We start from the raw sequence: 21468 nt of genomic DNA, 5'->3' as shown, positions 1-21468 counted from the left end.
CGTTCTCCCAGTGACCCGTCAGCTCGTCAGCTCGGTACTACCACTGCCCTCTTGTTACACGGGAGGATACTGAGACTCCGAGAGATTGAGCCCAAGGTCACCCAGCTGGACTCAGACTTCCAAGTTCATGCAGGGCACGGTCTCCCGACCGGATAGGCCCAAAGAGAAGGAATTGCCCGTGACAAGGAAGAAGGTGGGTGTTCCAAGCTTCTGGGCCCAGCCAGGAGCCCGGGGCAGGGTGTCTGATGGAGCAAAGGCTGCTTTCCCCACCGTCTCCACTCTGTTTTACCCTTGGACCTGTGCAAATACATCTGCAAGGCCCTTTGTATTGTGAGCCCAGGGCCACTTCAGTGGTCACTCGGACGGAGGCCTAGTGGCAGCCACACAAAGTCATTAAGGGGCAAGATTTGGCATTTAGAACTGTTCCCTCAGGAATACAGACTAGGCTTACATTGATTCGGCGACCTGGAGAATCCTAGAGAGGGCCTCAGTTCCCCCCCCCCCCCCCCCCCGGGACTGCAAGAGCTTTCCAGTAATCTTTTCCATGTGTTGCAGCCCTGGGGGCTGCTGTTGTGCTTTTCCCCAGTATTGGGTGCCAGGCCTGTGGGGAGACCCACTGCCCTACTGAACCATAGCTGCTCAGGGAACAAGGAACGGCCTCATCCCCCACGCCCTAACGGCCTGCTGGGAGGACCTCCGGACGTTACGAACACAGCTGGAAAGAAGAATGAGACCTGGGAGGAACCCAAAGGTGAGGAGGGCAGGGGTCCTGGGCCCAGCTGCCCGGCCTGGCTGCCTGGAGGTAGCCACGCTCTACTAGGCCCCCTCTGTGTTTGGGTCTAGTCTCCTGGGACCCCAGGAGGACCTGGAGGGGGATGGCTGTTCCAAGCTTCGCTGTAGGTGCCTTTGGGGTTTGGGGCCTCTCCTCATTCTTTAGCTCCTACCTTCCTTCCAGCTCAGCGTGGAGTGGGCCCCAGCCCCCAGAACCAAGTCCTTCTCTCCCCACTGCCCATGGACTGTGCTCACCATCCGCCTTCCTCCCCAGGGCTCAGGGGAGCAACTCTGGCCCCACGGGGCAAGGGCTAAACCTGATTAGTCCAAGGTAACCCCCTTCCCAGGGAATGACTTGTACGTTGGCCAATGAGATCATTTCCCTGCTCTCCATGCTGCCCAGGCAGGTGTGAAGCTTTGGGCTACAGGAGTCTTGAGACCAGAGAGGAACTGGTGTGAGGACAGGCCAATGTGTGGAGGACCGCAGAGGCAAGTGGAGGGAACCTGGGTCCTCGGATACTCTGCGAAAGCCACTCAGCCTCCACTTGCCATTATGGGAGAGAATCAACTCCCCTCACCTCGAAGGTATGGTTATTTGCACCCACGTTCACATAGATCCTTTGAGAATCGAGTAAAAAAACAAACAAACAAACAAAAAAACCCCACTGAAACTTCCCTTGGACAAAAGGCTCAAATGCAGAGTGTTGAGCAATTTGGGGTGGGATGGGGGGGGCTCCTGGTCCCCCAGAGGCCATCCACGGGTCACCCCTATGTAAGAATGCCTGATCAGGAGATGTGAGTCTTGTGTCATTACTGTCACCCCGATGCCGCCTCTCGGGGAACGCAGGTTGGTTGGGTTATGAGCAGAACACCAGGGCTACAGGCGGAAGGCGGGATGAGGAGATCTGTAGCATCCAGAGGCTGTCCCCGAATCTGTCCCACCAGAACCGGTCACTGGGTCTGCTGCTGGGGACTGGGCGGAGCTCCATGAGACCTGGCTGGTCTCATTTTATTCGCTTCAAGGACAGGCAGGGGCAATCTGCACCCCCGCCCCCCACTGCCACCCCTCAGACAGGTCCGGTCCTCTGCTCTCCCAGGATGGGTCCCCCGCTGACAGAAGCCCCAGTGTGCAGTGGGGGTATGTGGCAGCTCTAAGAGTCGCACATTCCAGCTCTCCAGGTTCTCGAGGTTCCGACCCGGAGGGATTTCTGGGGTGGAGGCCACGTGGATGTCAGACGGGTCTCTGGGGCCAGGCCGGCTGCACCCTATCCTGGTCGGGGGCCGTCTCTGAGCCTCGACGTGGGCACAGACCTAGGAGAGCCAGACTTTCAGCCCAGGGGGCCTGGGGTTGGGGGAGGAGACAGCCCTGCTGTAACACCCCAGCATCCCCCCCTACCCCCACCCCCCGGGGCAGCAGCTGTGTCTCAGCCTGTTCATCTGCCCGCTGTCTGATGGGAGCCTTCCTGAGAAGGCAGTTAGTCCAGCAGATTCTGGGATCTCATTTTGAGCTCATTTTACTACTCGAGGTCCTCATTTCTAACCGCGTTTGTCACCATTGTCTGCAAACAGCGAGGACAAAGTACACCATGACAGCGGAAGCCACTACGAGGCATCTGGAGACCAAGGTCCTGTCGACAGCACCTGTGTGCAGGGCCTGGGACCCACGCCACGCTTCCCGTAAGCACCTGCGGAGGGGCCTCAAAGCCAACACAGGTTTGAACCCACTTTTCCAAATATGAGCCGTAAAGGCTTAAGCTCCAGTCAAATCTACTGATAAAGCAAGTTACATGCGGATTAGCCCCACATCCAATTTTGTCTCTCGGACCACAGTTAACGAAACAAGATGTATTTCCCAAGATGTTTCAACATGTTTTCAGTCCTAATTATACATCTGCAATTAAAAAAGAAAAAAAGAGCAGCCCCACCATTGCATTATCTACCACAGATCATTAAATGCCTATCACAATCCATGCCCAAGTCTCTCAATGTAAAAGATGGTTGACATTTAGCCAGGAACTTTTAAAACACTTGAGGATAAATTATGACCCAAACTTACTCTTCTTAATGACACGTATAAAGTTCAGCTCTTTAATAAAAGGATTCAGGAATATGAAAACAAAGTTCCCAGCAATATTAAGGAAATAAAGGTCCTGCAAAATGGTCAGTTCTTGTTTCGATTAAGTTGTGCATTTTTAATGGAGTTGGTATAAAGTGAAACTCTTAAAAAAACACGCAGGAATTCAAAATAAAGTGGAATCATCCTATTCTCAGGGTCACCAGTACCACAGTGAGATTTGTCTCTTAAACAATGACACTTAGTATCTCTGTAGTTCCATGAATACTTTTGAAGTGTCATATTAAAACCAATCTCATGGCCTTGAGGCAAAGAGAAGCAATTAGTCTTGGAGTTGTGAATAAATAAAAATCCATTTATACACCCGTCCTTGACATGTACCTTGCAAATCTTAGAAACTTCATCTAGTGGGAAAAGAAATGTTAAATCATGAATACCAATACTAATCACATCACCATGTGGCTTCCTAAAACACTCTGGTTCATACCAATCTTTTAAGTATGAATTTATATGTATATATTCATCCATGATGAACACAAAACAAAGCCATTCTAGCTGGCGCCTAGGAAGGGGGGGCGGTTGATGAGGGATGCTAGGGCCACAAGGGCCGTGACAAGCAGGTTTTCGGCGAGCCTGGTGCATTTTTCCTCTCGCTCCCCTTCTCTCAAGCACTCACAGGCCTGGAAATGGGGTAGGTAGCCACACCCTGCTCCATCTGTGGGTCCCACCCCGCCAGTATTTAAGGGAGGACTTGGGAGGTCATAGTATTTGGACTCTTGCTTCACTTCCCATCTGGGTCCATTCCTTCGGTGCTGGGTGGGGTGAGTGTAGATGGGGGCTTTGCTGTGCCCGAGCCCCCGCGCAGCCCTGGAGCCACTGGGGCAGTCGGCCACCTGGGCCACCTCGCAGAGCACACCTCCCGGGCCGGGCTGGCTTGGGCTGGCCTGGGCTGGCCTGGCCACAGCGCAGAGAGCAGAGAGCGGTGCTGTCAGGCCAGAGCTGGGAGCCAGAAGCCCGGCGGCGCCAGGGCGTGGGGAGCTGAGTGGGCAGCCCGTGGGCCGCGCTGGAGCCGCCGCGCAGATCCCTGACCTACTTCCAGGCCCCCTTTCAGTTCTAGGAGCCGCCAAAAATCCATAAATTAAGGAAATTAACTGATGGGGCCTGCGGCATCTTTGTAAGCTATTTAAATCTATAAATTTACAACATCTTCTGCATATATCAAGTAATTGAACTAACTGCGGGGATGTGACTTTAATGAGAAAATTTCCCCCTTCTCCTGCAGTTCGAGCTCCAAAATAAATAAATAAATGGAACCTCCCCTTAGGAAGGAAAGTTCCTGCTTGATTCCCGCGTGGAGAAGTTACAGACGCGCCGGCCGGGCGCCCTCGCCACGCGCGAGGTGCAGGGGAGGGAAGCAGGCCCCGGCTCGGTGCTTCTGCCACCGGCGCCCGCGCCCCGGGTCGGCCCCGAGCGCCCCCCGCAGCGCCCCCCGCGAGCGAGGCCGCTAGAGGGCGTCGCGGGCGGGCAGGGGCGCGGGGGGGGGGGCCGAGCTGCCGCCGCGGGGAGCGCGCCCGCCCCGCAGCCGAGCCTGCCCCCCGGGGGCCCGGGCGTCCTCGGAGCCGGACGGGGGCGCAGCGCAGGCCGCGCGCGCTGGAGACTCCGCGCTCGGTTTCCAAGGAGCCGGGAAATGGAGGGGGGGGGGCGGGCTCGGGGAGGGGAGGGGAGGGGAGGGGGAGAAAGAGGGAGGGGGCGGGCGGGCGGGGGGGGGAGGGGGAGGGGCCGCCGCCCCGCGGAGCTGGCAGGGGCGCCCCGGGCAGTGCCGGCCGCCGCCGCGCCGCGCTCGGGAAGGAAATGGCGCGTCTGGCCGCGGGCTCCCGGCCGGGCCCCCCCGCCCCCGGAGCCGACCGCGTGTCCGCAGACGTCACGGCGGAGGGGCGGCCGGGGCCGAGCCCCGCGGGGGGAGGCCGCGCGGGGGGCGGGGGGAGGGGGGAGGGGGGAGGGGCGGCCCCGGCCCCGGCCCCGCCGCAGCCCCGGCCCCGGCCCCGGCCCCGCCGCAGCCCCGGCCCGGCCCGGCCGCCTCGCCGCCCAGCGGCTCCCCGAGTCCCGCCCCTGCCCCCGGGCGCCGCGGCGGCGGCTGCTCTCCTCTTTGTAACCGAAGAGTCAAGAAATGTGAGAAACGTGCCCTGTGTTACTTATTTGGGAGCCGAAAATTTATGCCCAGCTGAAAGCGCCCGGGGAGATATTACATCAGATGAAATGACAATGATTAAAATCAGCTTCTCCCCGCCCCCTCCCGGCCCGGAGCAGGCCCGGGCGCCGCGTGGCCGGCCGGCGGGGGGCGCGGGCGGGGCGCGGCCGGGGCGCGGGGCGCGGGGCGCGGGGCGCGGGGCCGGGCGCGGCGCTCCCGGGAGGGCCCCGGCGGAGGCCGCGGCGGCGGGATCGCCGGGCGGGGGGGAGGGGGGGGGCGCGGCGCATTCGTGTCGCCGAGCGCGGCAGGCGCGGGCGCGCGGAGCTAATTGCGACTCTAATCCTCTGCCCCGCGGCGCAGCCGAGCCCCGAGCCAGGAGTCGCCGCGCGCTCCCGCTCGCGCCCGCCCCGCCGCGCCGGCAACTGGAGCCGGTCGCTGCCCTCGCGTCCGGGCTCGGCCGCCGCGGGGCGCGCGCCACGGCCCGGGGCGGGGGGCCGGCCCTGTCGCCGCCATCCAGGGAGGCCGCTGGAGGGAGCGGAGGGGGAGAGGCGGCGGGAGGGCGGGAGGGCGGCCGGAGCGCGGCGCGAGGCGGCGGCGGCGGCGGCGGCGGCGGCGAGGAGGGAGGAGGCGAGGCGAGGGGGGGCGGGGAGGGGAGGCCCCGGCGCGCCGCGCCGCGAGGGGCCGCGCGAAGCGGGGGCCGGGGCGGGAGGGGTGGGTGGGGGGAGGGTTGGGGGCGAGAGAGAAAGTAACTCCCGGACGAGACCGGAGCGACCCGCGCGGCGAGCACGGCGGCGAGGCTGCGCCCGAGACCGGCGGCTGCGGGGGGCGGGGGCTGCGCCCGGGCCCGGGCCCGAGCCCGATCCGCCGCTCCGGCTCCGAGGTAAGCCCCGCGCGGGCCGCCCCCGCCCGGCGCCGCGCACCCCAGTCCCCAAAGTGGCGGCGGCGCCGCGAAAGTCGCTCGCGCGGGGTTTGCACCTGGGTGGGGGCGGCCGCTTTGTCCGGGGGCCGGCGGCGCGGGGGCCCCGGCACAAAGGCCGGGCGCGGGAGGGGGTTGCCCACGTGGGCTGGCCCCGGCCCCGGCCCCGGCCCCGGCCCCGGGTGGACCCTCCCCACGCGGGCGGCCGCCGAGCTTCCTGCCGCGCGGGGCGGGTGCGCGCGCGTGTGCGTGTGTGTGTGTGTGTGTGTGTGTGCGCGCGGGGCGGGGCGGGGGGTGCCGCGGGTCCGGGCGCTCGGGCCTCCGTGCACAGCCGAGCGCCCTGCAGGGCCCGCGAGTTTCCGGGGTCAGACCCGGGCTCACGCAGCCGCGGCTTCGGGGCGCACAGGGCCCGGCTTGGCGCCCAAATCAGAAAAAGTCTCTAACGGGACAGACGTGCGCCCTCGGACGCCCACCCGGCGAGTCCGAGCGGGGCGGGAGGGGCCGGCGAGCGGGTGGTGGCCCCGGGCGCGCGGGGTCGCGGGGGGCGGGGGGGCTGGGCCGCGCTGGGGCTGCCGCGGGGACCCCTGACCCGGGCGCGCGCGGGGCGCACCCCGGCGGCCGCCCCTCTCCCGTGGCCCGAACGCCTTCCCGCCCTCCCGCGCCCCCCGCCTCGGCTGCAGAAAGATGAGCCTCAAGTTTCCACTCCGTGTCTCGGATGTGCGCGAAGGAATTTAACTGCACGAGTGAATAACAGCATTAGTTTCAATTAATTTTTTTTTTTTTTTTAAATCCCGGCAACAATAAACTTTGAGAACAAAAGCGCTTTTACGTCCTTAATTAGGCGAGCTTCCCATCTGTGGTCTCTAAGTGTCTGCCTCTTGATTTAACTTTGTCCTCCGCCCCGCCCCCGCCGCGCACCCCTCCCCGCGCTGCCGGGCACCTCGGGTCCCGCGGCCGCCCCCGCCCCCGCCCCCGCCCCCGCCCCGCGGCGCCCCGGGCCTCGGCCCAGCCCGCTCTGGCCGCCCCGAAGTTCACACCGGCCGGCGGGCTCCGCGGCGGGGCTGGCGCGCACCAGGTGGCCTGCCCGCCCCCGCCCCCGCCCCCGCCCCCGCCCCCGCCCCCCTGCTCCGGGCCACCCTCCCCCTGCACCCCCGCCCCGGCCGACGCTGCAGGCCCCTGGCACTCGTGCCCGCAGGCTGGCGCCCAGGGCGCAGAGCTGAAGGGAGCTCGCGAGGCGCCTTCTGTTTACCTTTTATGGTTAAAATAACAGCTTAGCAAAGAAGCGACTTCACGAAGAAGCGATTTAGTGAAATCGTCTCAAGCTGCCGCAGCTCAGCCAGTTTAATCACCCCCAGAGAGCTGAACAACTGCGAGCACAATGGGACACAAAATCATTTTGTGTGTAAATGAGCGTGGCATTCTGCTCGCTTCCCTCTGCTCGGGCGGGCGGGGCTCGGCGGCGGCGGCGGCGGCGGCGGCCACGGGACCGGGCTCCCACCGCAGCTCCGAGAAGCAGGTCAATGCCCAGCCAGCGTGGAAGCCCGCAGGCCCGGAGCACGCTGCGCCGCCCAGGGCCCTGCAACAGGCGGTTTGGGCGAGCCCGGGGAGGGCCGAGGCGCGCTGGGGCTGGTCGTGGGGTCGTGGGGTCGTGGGTTTGCTGGTGGTGGCGAAGGAATGAACTTGCGTCTCTGACTGCACCCACTTTTGTGCTTCTGACCTCAGCAGTGGTGTCGGGGGAAAGGTGCGTTGTCCAGCACAGATGCGTTGGCCGGAGACTGCGCTGGAGGTTCTGGTGGAGGCGTAAAGCCTGGGGCTTCCAATGGTGAGTTCCTGGTTTGCCATGAACATCAGGTCGTGCTTGTGATGGAAACGGAGGCTGGATGAGAACGGGACCGAAGAGCTTTCGTGATGGGTACTTGGTGTTAAATGTCACTCGAGTGGTGTCCTGGTAGTTGGGAAAACATTGCGCAGTCCGCCTTGATAGAATTTCCATCGGAATTCCTTGGAGCAGTTTATCCTGCGTGTGGCTTTCCTTCTGGCTCCTCCCCCAGTGGAGCCTCCCAGGGCAGGAAAACCCATCCTGAGATCTGTTTTGGTTTCTCAGAACTTCCTTGAGATAAGTGACCTGCTTCGCTTTTCTGAGCTGGCCAGAAGTCAGGGATGCCGCGAGCGGCAGACCCTGAGTAGCCCCCCCAGTGAGAGCATAAGCGAACCGTCACTGTCTCATGGCACCCCCACCCCCACCCCAGGTTCGTGTCAGGGAACTTGCCAGGACACAGAAGGCAGAGCAAAGCCAAGGAGAGTAACCTTACTTAAACTGGCAGGATCGATGCTCATTGGACCTTGGTCCATGTTTTAAAACTGGATGTTGAATTTCAAGGCACAAAGTCAAACCCCAGAGAGATAAGTCCAGGTGAGGCCGGTGGGAGTCAGCGTGTGTGGGGGTATGGGTGTGAGGGTGGGGGTGCTCACTGTGCCCCAGGAGACAGCCTCCAGTCAATGCAAGGGGCTGCACAGACCCCCACCCCTCCTGCAGTGTCCTAGGGTGGCTTCTAGCGACTGAGGGACAGTCTTATTTCAGTTGGTGGTCGTGGCATAGAGCAAAGTCACAAGCGCCTGGGGAGGAGCAGGAGAGAGGGTCCATTTGCCGAGCTGCTGTCTTGTTTCCTTCTGGCCAGCTCTCCAGTGCCTTGGGCCGTGTGATCCTGAGGGGATCTGGAACTCATTAGGCGCAGATAAGACCATTCTGCCGGGCTGGGGAGAAACTGCAGAGGTGTGGGCTAGGCAAACAAAGACAAGTTTCCTCTCTTAGGCACCCTAGGGAAGAGGTGGCCTCCTAAATGACTTCCCCTCTTCTGCCAAAAGAGGCTTCTCCGTGTCTGGCCATTCACAGACTGCATCTTAACACGGTGGAGATGGTGTTCAGAGAGGTTCCCGGGCTCCCCAGCCCATGGAGGGTGGGGGATCCCTGAGCTGTGGTCCACGGGGCTCTCTGCTGATGCAAGAGGAGACACGCTTGGTAACGTGGCTCTGAACCAAAATACCAGGGAAATCAGATTTGTTCTGAAACATTTTGGGGCAATAATGGTGAGCATATGCTTCAGCACTGTCATTAACCGAATTAGCAGACATGGAGCTGCCCAGAAAACACGTGTGTGAGCGTGTGTGTGTGTGTGTGTGTGTGCGCGCGCGCGCGCGTGTGCATGCACAAACTGCTCCGGCTTTGGAGCGTGGGGACAGGGTAGTGGCGGGTGGAATCCGGAGAGGGCTGTGTGCTGCGGGGTCCCAGAGAGCGTAGGCGGGAAGGATGCTTGCAAGCATCTCCGACGCTGGGAGACCCAGCACGCAGGACTGCTGAGGAGTAAAAGGCCTGTGGTTTTGTCGGTGCTCCCCACAGATACTCTGGGCAGCGATGGAAGCCTAGATGCCTCACCGCAAGGAGCGGCCGAGCGGGTCCTCGCTTCACGCCCACGGCAGCGCCGGCACCGCGGTGAGAGCCAGCAGGGTGGGCTGGGCAGCGGCCGGGGGCCCCCTCCTGGTCCTCTTCCCCAGCGCCTGCCTGCCCACCGGCCGCCCTTGCTCACAGCCTCCGCATCCAAGGGATGGCTGTTGACTGGCTGTGCGGATTATGTATTTTTTTTGAAACAAAAATGCTCTTAATTTGATGTGAAATTTACTACATGTATAAAACTCAACGCCTTAGGTGCTGAGGAAGTCACTAATTTAGAGGTGTCTCGTTACTGAGACAAACTTGCAAAAAACCCCTGAATCCCAATTCACAAATTGGTGATTCGTTTGTCAGGGGATATTTCACATCTAACACATAAGCCCGCGACCTTTAATTAGAATTTTGCAGTTTGTTTTATGCCCCCGGAGGCTGACACCTTGAAATTTTTTTTTTTCCTGATTTCTTATTGCTAATAAGCATCTTTCTTTTCCCCCTCTGGTACTTTGAAGAAAATGATGCAAATACACTTAATTACAGTGGTGGCCATAATTTGTCAGCTGAATATGTGATCAGGCCCCAGCAGAAGTGATCTGATTAGATCTGTGATCACGTTGGCAATAAAGGGGAGTGAGTGCACAGCTCCGTCGTGGAGAAACTCTTGTTTTCGCCTTGTTTCCATCTCCAGGAGGGAGGAAGCATGTCCCGGTTGTCTCTTACCCGGTCGCCTGTGTCTCCCCTGGCCGCCCAGGGCATCCCACTGCCAGCCCAGCTCACCAAGTCCAATGCGCCCGTGCATATCGATGTGGGTGGCCACATGTACACCAGCAGCCTGGCCACGCTCACCAAGTACCCCGACTCCAGGTAAGAGCCAAGCCCCTGGTAGCACCGGAGTGCAGTGGTTCCCGGCAGCATCGCCAGCCTGCTGCCGCCAGTGGGGTCCGTGCCCTCCGCCAGCCTGCGTGCGGGCTCTCCAGGGCCCACCTGCTCCCCCAGACTGGGGGCACTGGGGTTCGGGAGGACCAAGTCTGCCCCTCAGAAGATGCTTTAGACAGGAACTTGCGACCCTGGGTTGGTGGTGCTGAAAGTGCTAGGTGGAGCTCCTGACCCGCCGGCCGAAGTCCCCCTATTCGGAGCCAGCCCCACCTGGCCAGCAGCCGGCTGGGAAGCCCAAGGACCTTCAGGTTCCTCTGGGCTGAGACCCAGGCCTGACCTTTGCAGAGGATCGTTTGTGAGCCACGCTGCATACTCCTTGGGATCGTGTTAGAGAGAAGTACTTAATCCTATTTCCTACTCTAACCCTTGGTTAAGGACACAAGGAGAGGGAGGAGTGGGAGTTGCAATTTGCCATCTTTGTCTGTTGGAGTGGCCCCTGCTAGATCCTGCGGGGTAGCAGCAGGCTTCCTTGTGCCCGGGGAGGCGGGGTGGCAGGGAGGGTTGGCGGGGGGGAGGGGGAGAGCTGCAGTGACTAGCTAGGAACGTCAGGGTGTTCAGGCTGTGGATAAGCATGAGCCTCAGACCCCCCTCAGCAGATGAAGTGTCTCTGACCAGGAGCCTCCCAACAGGGCACCTTGCTCTCTGCCCAGCTCCCCGGAGCTCCTGGCTCCTGAGCCCATTTGCGGGAAGTGCCAGGCACGGCCGGCTCCCCTGCTCCTGCCGCTTGGGCATGGCCCTCCCAGGGGCAGACCCGGTTTCCTGTTGGCATAGCAGCAGGGCTGCCCAGAGGTGGGATGGCCTCCCAGCATCTCCTGGAGGTGACGCAGTGTGATGCTCGCAGAGCCCACGACCACTTGCTCCTGGCACAGCGAGGCAGCCACCACCCGGGGCTGAGCAGCAGGAGGGCCGGGGCTGCGGGGTCTCGCCCTTGTTCTATACATTTAAAAAAACAAGAGGAGTTAATTAATCCCCCAGACACCGAGGGATCATCTCTGGGAAGCTTTCTTGTCAGTCTGCCTTGTCGCTGGGGTGGTGGCTCAGTGCAGAGCATCCGTAGCGCATGGTACCTTGTTGAGAGCCGGGGCGGAGCTGGGAGCAAGTGCTGGAGGTGGATAGAGTGTCCAGATCGGAATCTGGGGAGCCTGGGGTACAGATGGCAGCTGGGACTTCATCCCTCAGCCCCACAGAGGCGAGGCCTGGGGCTCTTGTGAACTTGGGGGCCTCACGGGGCCGGCAGCCGTGAGGCCACAGCAGCAGGGCCGGCCTGTGCGCTCGCCGGCAGAGCTCTGTCTAGGATGGGAGATGGATTCTGCTTATTTAATTTCAATTTTGCCTTCTGCGGCATTCCCGAGTTGTTTGAGATAGATCATCCCTTAATCGGTTGACGACGTTTGTGAGTGAAATTCATAAAACCCTGGCCCACAACCTCTCTGAAGAGTGTTTCTTGAAATCAGACACTTGCCTTTCTAGAGTAATCACAGCTCAGGCCTGCGGGGAGTAGCTGCCTCATTCTTGTCTTCGGGCTGCCGCCTGGGATGGGCAAGGACAGGGGCAGCCCTCCCCTCTCATACCCGCAGTGCAGCTCATCTTTGCCCATCATCCTGCTCTGTGGCGGGGCAGGCCCTCTGACTGGGGAGCCGAGCGCCCTGTGGCCCCATGATGGGGCATGTGGGACCCTCGGGGGGCAGGATATGCCCAGAGGGGGCGGCCGTCTGGTGCTCTGAGATGAATCTGTCATGCTTGCCTGGATGGTTTCTGACTCAGGGGAGAGCTGCTCCCTAGGCTTAAAGCTTTGGCCCAGAGACCAAGGGGTGGTGGGACCTGTAGGACAGTCAGGGGACAGTGGGTCAGGCCGGGCCTGGGAAGTGGGTTGGACAGCTGTGCTGGCAAGAGCCCCACAGTGCTCTCTCATCCTTCTTTAATTGAATCATTAATATTTAAAAAAAAAAAAAAAGTCTTTTCACCAATTCTGGAAACCAAGATCAGTCCCTTACCCATGGCACTGATGTTTGAGTCACCAAGAGATGAACAAGTAAGAGTGCTAAGGTCACCCCAGGGGACTTCGGGATTTCAGGAAAGTCCCGCCCTGGGCAGTGCCATGAGGCCAGGGGTCTGGTGCCCCACAGCCTTGGGACCCTGCACCCGTAGGACTATGCCCGGGCTTCTGGTTCTTGGCTCATCAGGGTGACTCCAACACCGGGAGGAGGTGTGGCCACCAGCCGGCTCCGGCACAGCCATCAGCCTGTGCCCAGAAAGAGCAGAGCACGGCTGCCCCAGGGCTGGAAGTGGACGCCCCAGGGCTGCTACCTCGCCTGTCCCTGCTGGACATCCATTAGCTGCTGCCATCATGGCCCCAAGCTGGTGTCCACACTGGCTGTGGGAAGCAGCAAATTAAGCCAGGAGCTTCAGAACTAATAAAACCTTCCACTGAACCATCCAGGAAATTGGAGGCAAAGCTTTTTTTTTTTTTTTTTTTTAAAAAAAAAAAAGGAGAGACCCCTGTCAGCTGGGATCAGAACTAGCTAGATTATTCTGAGAAGGACTTCCAGAAGTTGCTGTCCCACACCCTGCAGCGTCTCTCAGAGGGTGGCCCAGGAAAGGAGCTGGCTCTCGAGACCCTGCAAGTAGGGAGGGGAAGGATGAGGAGAGTCCTTTTTGCGGCAGTTGTCCTAACCTGCCCTCAATTTACCTCCTCCGTAGCCTCAGACCCTGAGGGTGGGAGAGGTCTTTGTCCTTCGAACAGATACCGATGGTAATATCTAGAACCCGTCTTAAAATAAGGCAGGTGGAGAATCTTTTAGCATCTGACCAATAAAACAACCTAGAACCCAGCCAGCCCTAGAATGTGGGTGGCCCCAGGGGTCCCCTAGACCAACGGGATGGTGTGGAGCTCCAGCCAGCCCTGGCATCAGAGACACCTGCAATCTACCCAGGCCTAGAACGTTGCATGCCACAGAGTGTTTGAGCTCAGCCAGGAAGGGGGGGACAAGGTTCCACAGGGAGGCTGAGGCTTCGCACCGGCTAGCTTGCCTACGAATGTGGCTTTTCCTTCCTCCTGCTGGTGTGACATGCGGGGCTTCGGCCAAGAATGGCCCGTGGGACCCAGCAGCCTTGCTTAGTCCCATCTGTGCCTGGGGCCCTGCATGGCCCTCATTCTGCATGTCCCAAGCTCTGCAGAGGCCAGGTCTTAGGGGCTCTGGCAGCTGGAAGAGGCCTTGGAACCCACTAGGCTTTCCACCAGGGGCTGCGTTCCCCAGGCCTGGGAGGGTGACAGGGCTCAGGGGCCTTCGGAGTCCGGAGAGGAGTTGTGTCTGGGTGACTGCAGTACTGGTTCCACGGGTCCGGGCCTCTCCACACCTCATCCTGGACTCTGAGCTGCTCACGCCCATCCATGAGGCAGCCTTGCCCTTTATATGGCCCCGCTGGGACAGGGGCTCAGCCGTGGCCCCAGAGAGAGAAGAGGTGGCTTTGTGGCTACCGCAGGCCAGGGCAGGCCCTTGTGGCTGGTGCCTTGAGCATGCCAGGCCACCAGACCGGAGGACAGTATAGACGGGAGGCCCTGAGAGGCTTTGGGGACTCTCACCCCTCAGTATCTACCCAACTCATGTGCTCTGAGGACCAGTGACTTGGAATGGATGGAGGACCAGGCTGTTGGTGGAGAGGGGAGCATCCCTGGAGGGTCCTTGTGGGTGCAGACAGGGTCAGTCCCAGACAGGGCCACCCCTCTCCCAGGCGGTGCACATAAGCTGTCGCCATGCCAGGGTGTTGCTGGTGTGTGGCCGTGCCTGCTGAAGGGTATCTGGAGGTGCTGTCACTCACGGGACCCCGCCAACCTCCCACCTGTTCCTGAATCAAGCTCTTGGCCGTCCCCGCCCCTCCTTGGGGCTCCTCACTGTCCACAGCTGAGCCAAAAGGGACCAGCTGCCCTGGCCCTGGGGCTAGGGGTCCTCCTCCCTGGAATGGACAGGGACAGGCATCGGGGGCTCCCCACGAGCTTCCTGCAGGTCCTGTGTTTCTGTCAGAACCACTGCCCTTCAGAGGACAGGGTGCTGGGACGGGACGAGTCTCCCCTGCCAGGTGTGAGCACCTGCTTCTGCACGCGAATACACCGGCGTCTGGGGACATACTGGGTGCGTGTATGTGCATAGGCTGTGGTGCATGTGTACGTGCTCACACCACAGCTTGTGTGCAGGCACACTGTAGAGTGCGTGTGTGTGTGTGTGCACACATGCTATCCCTCCTGCCTGCCTCTCTTCCTCCCCTAGGGCTCCCCGAGTGAGTGGCTCTGCGTGGTCCGTCTGTGAGTTTGTCAGCGTACACAGCTGTGTCTCAGGTGGTTCTCATTGGCTGGCATGTCCTTTGCCTGGGTGTGTCTGGGTCTGCTGCGATTCGTGTGTGGCAGGGGAGGGGACCGTGTGATCTTGCGCCTGTTGCCCAAGTGTGTCGCCTCTGATGCTCATTCATGTGGGTTGGGTGAGGTGGATGTGTGTGACCCGAGACTGACTTGCCCAGTTTACATGCATTCACTGGGCGTGAGGCTGTGGGCTGGGGTATCTTCTGGTCGGTAGGAGCGGTCTGGGCAGGTGTGCCTGGCAAGGGTTTGTGTGTGGGGGGCGAGGAGGCTGTCTGTGTGTCACTCTAGTTTTCCGGGCCTGTAGTGTGTCGGCGGGCAGGTGCACGCGGCCAGGTGTGTGTGTCTCTCTGGCTGTGGCTTGTGAGTGTAGCCGGGTGTGCAGCATGTGCCGGTGTCCTCTGTGACTGGGACCTGACTGCCCTGGGTGTATGCAGACACCTGCGGGGCCTGGCAGGGGCCCAGTTACCCAGGTAAGGCCCCCTTGCCCCTCCGGTGGGGCAGGTGGACTGGCCCTTCCATCACCCCCGCTCCCCCCTCTCCCAGAATAAGCCGCCTCTTCAATGGCACTGAGCCCATCGTCCTGGACAGTCTGAAGCAACATTACTTCATCGACCGGGACGGGGAGATTTTCCGCTATGTCCTGAGCTTCCTGCGGACGTCAAAACTGCTGCTCCCGGATGACTTCAAGGTAAGTCGGCCGCCAGCTGCTCCCCGGCGCTGCCTGTGCGGTGGCATTGCACAGGGGACGCTGTGACTTAATAAATGGACCCACGGTCGTCATGGCAACCATAAAAAGTTAAACGATGAAGCCGAGGGCTAAATCAGTTTTCCTAAACTAATTTTGTTTTCTCACATTTTTAGCTTATTTATCAGGGTGTAACAACAATTAAGCGGCCGCGCGTACCCCATCTCGTTTGCCGTGTTGAGGGACGGTTGTGGGCCAGAGTTACACACAGAGTTACAGAGTTCCTACATCTGTTGCTTGTGGGCACTTGGCAGGGGAAGCCCTGACCCAAACCAAATACCCTTTAAACAAAAGGCTGCCCCCAGGTCTGGGGGGGCGGGGGGCGGGGCACCTGTCCAGGGTGGCCGACCTGGTTCCGAGAGGCCTGCCTCCTCGTGGGGCCCGGCCACGGCATGTGGAGTGGGGGGGTCCCGGGGGAACGAAGCTCAGGCCTGGCTCAAGCCGGCAGGTCCTTCCTTCCTGCACCCGGAGGACCCGTGGCGCTGGTGCTGTTTTGTCCTCCATCCAACCGATACTGGGTACCAACAACCAGAGTCAGGCTAGAGATACAGTGAAATACAGGGCAGACGTGGGTCCTGTCCCCATAGTGCTTACAATCTAGTGAGATGACAGGTTTTGAACAAAGAAAAAAAAATAGAAATGCACGAATTCCCGGGGTGGGGGGCAAATGTTTCATAGAGAGCGAGGTGAAGGGGAACCATGGGGAGCTGGCCCTGGGGGGTTTGGGGGGAACGATGATGCTTATCTGGGTGGTGAAAGAGGAACAGGGGAAACAAGCTTGAAGGCCAAGAAGCTTGGTACCTTCCAGAACCAGACAGAAGCTGTCGGCATGGGGCAGTGTGTATAGGGGGAGGCGGAAGGAGGCTGCTGGTCGAGGTGGGACCTAGGCGGCCTGCGTGGCATTCGGCGTTTTACTCTGAACGCAGTGCGAGGGTTGTGAGCAGGGAGTGACATCGGGTTTGCAAGTCAGAAGGACAGCGCTGGCTGCTGTGTGGGCAAGGGTGCAGTTGGGGTGAGGGGTGGGAGCGGGAGGCCGAGGGAGGTTTCCTGAGGCCTTGGTCCAGGTGGGAGACCACGAAGATAGAGCAAAGCGGCAGATTAGATTTATGTTTAGGAGCTGGCCACGGAAGGCCACGGTGTGGACCAGTCGGAGGTGGGGGGACTCTCAAGGCTGCCTTCTGGCCTTTAGCTTGGGTCCTGAGTCCGTGCATGGAGGCCCAGGCGTGGAACAGGCTCGAGGGAGCGTTGCACCTCACTCCTGTAGGGATTTGGTGTTGGGGGCATCGCGTGGGGATGTTCTGGGCTGTACAGAAAAACGTGTGCAAATAACATTTAAAGCCTTGGGAGTGGATGAGAGTGGACGCCCAGGATGGAGCCCTGAGGAACCCCGTCAGAGGGACAGGGTGGGTCCCTGACAGATGACAGGTCCGGGTAGGGGCTAGAGCTTGGGCTTCCCTCAGAGCAGTTCCAGAGGCTGGGGCCAACAGGTGGGAGGGACCGAGGGCCTGTGGGGCTGGGCTCGGTGTGGGGGTTGGGCCCCCCTCGCCCCCCAGGGGTCCTCAGGCTCACCAGCCAGCCTTGAGGTGAGCCCCAGTGAGTGCCCCAAGCCCCGGGGCCTAAGCTACTCAGGGCCAGGGCAAGTATGGGTATGCATGTGTTTAGGGGACAGTTGGTGGGAACGTGCCAGCCTGGGAGTGGGCTGCCTGGAGGTGGCCTCCCCATCCCCCTGACATCTCCTCACTCGGCCTGCTAGGGCAGGGTGGGCCTGGCGCTTGGCACATTTTGTCATCCCTTAGACCTCACCCTCCTCTCTGAGCTGGGTGTTTATGTCTATTTTATAGACAGGGAAACTGAGGCTCTGAGAAGGTCAGTAACTGGCGATCAGAGGCCTCAGGGCTGGTAGATAGGGTGCCAAAGATCCTACCCAGGCAGGTCTGCTTTGCCGCCCTGCTGGGCCCTGAGCTCCTCGGGGGCAGATGGTGATGCTGTTGCCCTGTGTCTGGCCCAGCCTCTCGTGTCTGGGCTTCTAAGAAGGCGTAGGCACAGCCTCGGGCTCTCCTAGCCTAGCCCCCTGGTCTTTCCAGAGGCCTTCTCGCTGCTCCAGGGACTCGAGCCCAGATGGACGAGCGCAAGGTATCTGGCACAGGTGCACACCAGCTGCTGCCTTGGGGTGAAGGCTAGACTCCCAGGGCTCGCACACAGTCACCTGAGCTCATTGCCCCGTCTGTGCCAGGGGCACGGCCATCCGGGTCGCACCGAGCCCCGGGGGCCGCACGGAACTGTCCGGGCAGGCGGGGTACGTGGGGGGCCGGGGTCGGCAGGCACAGCCCCCAGCCACTGCCCTGCCCTGTGCGCCCCCGCAGGACTTCAGCCTGCTGTACGAGGAGGCCCGCTACTACCAGCTGCAGCCCATGGTGCGGGAGCTGGAGCGCTGGCAGCAGGAGCAGGAGCAGCGCCGCCGCAGCCGCGCCTGTGACTGCCTGGTGGTGCGGGTCACGCCGGACTTGGGGGAGCGGATTGCGCTCAGCGGCGAGAAGGCCCTCATCGAGGAGGTCTTCCCCGAGACCGGTGACGTCATGTGCAACTCCGTCAACGCCGGCTGGAACCAGGACCCCACGCACGTCATCCGCTTCCCGCTCAACGGCTACTGCAGGCTCAACTCGGTGCAGGTGAGGGCTGTGCAGGTGGGGGCTGTGCAGGTGAGGGCTGTGCAGGTGAGGGCTGCGCAGGTGAGGGCTGTGCAGGTGAGGGCTGTGCAGGTGAGGGCTGCGCAGGTGAGGGCTGCGCAGGTGAGAGCTGCGCAGGTGAGGGCTGTGCAGGTGAGGGCTGCGCAGGTGAGGGCCGTGCCCCTGCCTCCCCGCCCGCGGCCCTGGGGCAGCAGGGATAGGTGGACGGAGGCGTGGCCCCCGAAACGGTGAAGCCCTCTGTGCCATCTTACAGGAAAGACAACAATGTGTCGATGCATAATTTATGTCCCGCTCATAATTAAATGATGGCGCCTGGGGGATGGACTTAAAAAAATTGATCTGTGCTTTTTTTTTTTTTTTTTTTTAAACCGAAAGGATGTTCTATAAAAATGGCCCAGAGTATTTTCAACAAAGTGTGCTTCACTTGGCGCCCAGAGTCTGCCTTTCGAGTCAGATTAAACCCGGGCCATAGGAGCGGAGGGTCAGGCGCTGAGCGAAGGTGGCCCGGAGCCCCCTTGCCCACCCCCTGACCCGCAGCCGCAGGCACCCGGGCCGCCGCCTGGAGCAGGCCTTCCTCAGACGGGGCTCAGAGCTGGGGGGCCCCGGAGGGATGGGGCCTATGCTGCACCAGCGCTTGCAGACCCGGGAGCACACTCCTCCTGATTCAGGCTTAGGTGCGGAGTGGAGACTGGGGCGCAAAGGCCTCCCCCTCCCCACCCACGCACACGTGCCATAGGCTGTCAGTCAGAACTTGCGAGGCGTGGGACACAGGTGTCAGCCACAGTGACGGGACCCCCCCTCCCCTCGCCCCCACAGAGGCACAAACCCACGTGGACATGGAGGCCTGTAGAGACTCAGAAGCCGAGCGGCCTCCTCCTCCTCCCCACCCCGAGTTCCCTTGAGCTGATGGGCCCCCAGGCCTCAAACCATCTGGGACTCACAGCTCAGGGAAGCAGGTGGCTGCCCAGAGGCCGCAGGCAGGGTCTCTATTATTGAGTCAGACCTCAGTGAGGCGGGGGAGGGAGGCAGGTTATGCCCTGGAGAAGAGAGAAGGGGCCCGAAGTCTCTTTCTGCCTCTGGATCAAGGCTGTGGACTCCTGAGAGTGGGGAGGGCAGTGGGGGCGAGGTCGCCTTCCCAGGTTTGGTCACCCAGGGGGACCTGGGGCCTGGCTGCACCTGTCCTTCCTGTGGTTGCCCACCCGGTGGTTCTGCAGGGTGGTCACTGTCATGAGGTCTTAACAGGACATCTCACGGCCCACGAGGCCACGACCCTTGCAGCTGCACGCGGCTGACCCTTCTTTCTCCCCCGGCAGGTCCTGGAGAGGCTGTTCCAGAGGGGCTTCAGCGTGGCCGCGTCCTGTGGGGGTGGCGTGGACTCCTCCCAGTTCAGCGAGTACGTGCTCTGCCGGGAGGAGCGGCGGCCGCAGCCCACCCCCACCGCAGTCCGGATAAAGCAGGAGCCCTTGGACTAGGCCCTGCCTCAGTGCCCACCCGAGGCCGTGTGGCCCTGGGGACGCCCCAGGGACCTGGAGACAGTGCCGGGGAGTTGTGCCTCGGCCTGCTTAGCGGTGGGCGTGAGACAGAGGGTGGGGCTGGAGGGCCCGGAGCCAGCCCAGGAGCCCCAGGTACCGTGGCCGCAGAGTGCGGGGTGCCGGAGGCGTGCCCGCTGAAGGACTGTGGATGTGACCCAAAGATGCCGCGGTGGGGACAGCGCCCCAGACCCTTGGGCTCGCCAGCCCGGCGCAGCAGAGGCCCCCGGGCCCACTCCAGAGGAGCCGATCGTCCTCCATGCGTGACAGACTGGCGGGGCTCCTTGCGTCACAGATGGCTTATTTTTCTACAGTATTTAAGATGGAAGTAACTAACTGCACAAGCCAGAGAGGCCGGCAGGGACCAACGCTTCTTCATCTGGTGCTCAGTTCTCCGCTGGCCGTGCAGCACACCCCCGTGGCGGGGGAGCTCCGGGGCGCGGGGGCCCAGGTGCCCCACCGTGGGGCTTGGAGACCTCCGGCCCCTGCGCCAGAGACAGATGCAAGAATGGAGATGCTGTAGGAGCTGAAGCAGGGCCCCCCCGGGACGGGGCTGCCGGGAGGAGGGCTCTGGGGGTGTGGGGGATGGATGGCTCTGGAACCATCTGAGACCCTCACCTTTGCTGCCACCCAGGGTGCCGGCCACACTTGGTGAGCCACCTGACCTACTAATGCGCAGGGGCTTCCAGTCCTGTCTGAGTGTCCTCACACCTGCGCTTCTGCAGAAGTCTCTCCCCGTCTGGACCAGCCACGGGGCCACACTGCATCCTTACCTCAGGAATGGGCCCCCTGGTGAAGGGGCCCATGTGTCAGCAGCATCCTCTGGGTACCCAGCTCAGGAAGCCGTCCCCAGCTCCGATTTTCCCACACTAATATGCACACTGAATTTGAATGAAACTGTTACACGAGCCTGCCTGCCGCTGAGACGGGGACACAAGGCGTACCTGGGGCTCCAGGCTCTGGATTCCAACAAGGACTGGCCCCGAGGGGTCCCCCCAGACCCACTCCCTCCCAGACAACAGGCGCAAAGATGCCCGCCCCCCCATCCCATCCCGGCCTTGTCACCCTTCGTGCGCTGGTTCCACCTGGGGGGGAAATCTTGGAGGGGCGCCCCAGCCAGCCCCGCGCTGTGTACGATGCCTGTAGACTTGTATATGACTCCTTTAATATTGTAAAGATGCCGATGTACAATTGTCGTGTGTTTGTGTGAACACATTACGTTCCTAGTTCCTGCCATAAATGATGCTATAAAGCGAACGACTCAGGCTCCGTCCTGTGCAGAAGCGGCAGCCGGATCCCACATGCCACGCAGTGCAGAGGTGGGGGGGGGGGGGTGGAGTTTGGGGGCTGGGATCCCTGATCACGAAGAACGAGATGACTTCCCAACCCCCTGCAGCCGTAGCTGGGGGAGGAGGCAGGGGCAGGGTCCTGAGTGGGCCATTATTTATTGCATTTGGGTGCGCTGTGCCCTGTCCACTCTGGGCAGCACAGATTCTGAATTCTGATTCACATCCCCTAACCAGATGCCATATGGGGGGAAGCAGACAGGTGTCTGGGGCCTTTGAACCCAGTCTTAAAGTGTTTGAGATTTTTCCCTCCTTGGCTCTGGGTTGAGGTTGGCATTGTCTTAGAGCCCCACAAAGTGGTACAAGGGGGCCATCCATGGCTCGGGCCAGCCAGGGGTACTTGCAGCCCCCAGCATGAGACCCGCAGGTCACCAATGCGCCTCTTTCCAGCGGTAGGCTTCCCGTCTTAATGAGTCTTTGTGTTTTTCCTCAAAGCCCTTATGGTTCTAACCCACGAGGCCCCTTTTACATGCCCAG

The 21468-nt window shown here is 61.3% G+C and overlaps 1 protein-coding gene across 3 annotated transcripts; it reads left to right on the top strand.

Moving 5' to 3' along the window:
• Positions 1 to 5774: 5774 nt before the first annotated feature.
• KCTD15 (potassium channel tetramerization domain containing 15) lies at positions 5775 to 20902 on the top strand. 3 transcript variants are annotated; one of them, XM_041744272.1, is made up of 7 exons: positions 5775 to 5913; positions 7675 to 7771; positions 9347 to 9439; positions 10083 to 10258; positions 15228 to 15372; positions 17793 to 18098; positions 19430 to 20902. In XM_041744272.1, exons 3-7 carry the CDS (start codon positions 9374 to 9376, stop codon positions 19586 to 19588), a joined length of 852 nt encoding a protein of 283 aa, XP_041600206.1. In that variant the 5' UTR covers positions 5775 to 5913; positions 7675 to 7771; positions 9347 to 9373; the 3' UTR covers positions 19589 to 20902. The 3 variants fall into 3 exon arrangements, with proteins under 3 accessions (XP_041600206.1, XP_041600205.1, XP_041600207.1); XM_041744271.1 differs by having other exon boundaries at positions 7672 to 7771; XM_041744273.1 differs by lacking the exon at positions 5775 to 5913 and adding an exon at positions 7212 to 7465.
• The last annotated feature ends 566 nt before the right edge of the window (positions 20903 to 21468 follow it).

This window comes from Vulpes lagopus, chromosome 2 (genome assembly GCF_018345385.1).
Source record: "Vulpes lagopus strain Blue_001 chromosome 2, ASM1834538v1, whole genome shotgun sequence".
Lineage (NCBI taxonomy): Eukaryota > Metazoa > Chordata > Mammalia > Carnivora > Canidae > Vulpes > Vulpes lagopus.
This window is presented reverse-complemented; position numbering and strand designations above follow the sequence as displayed.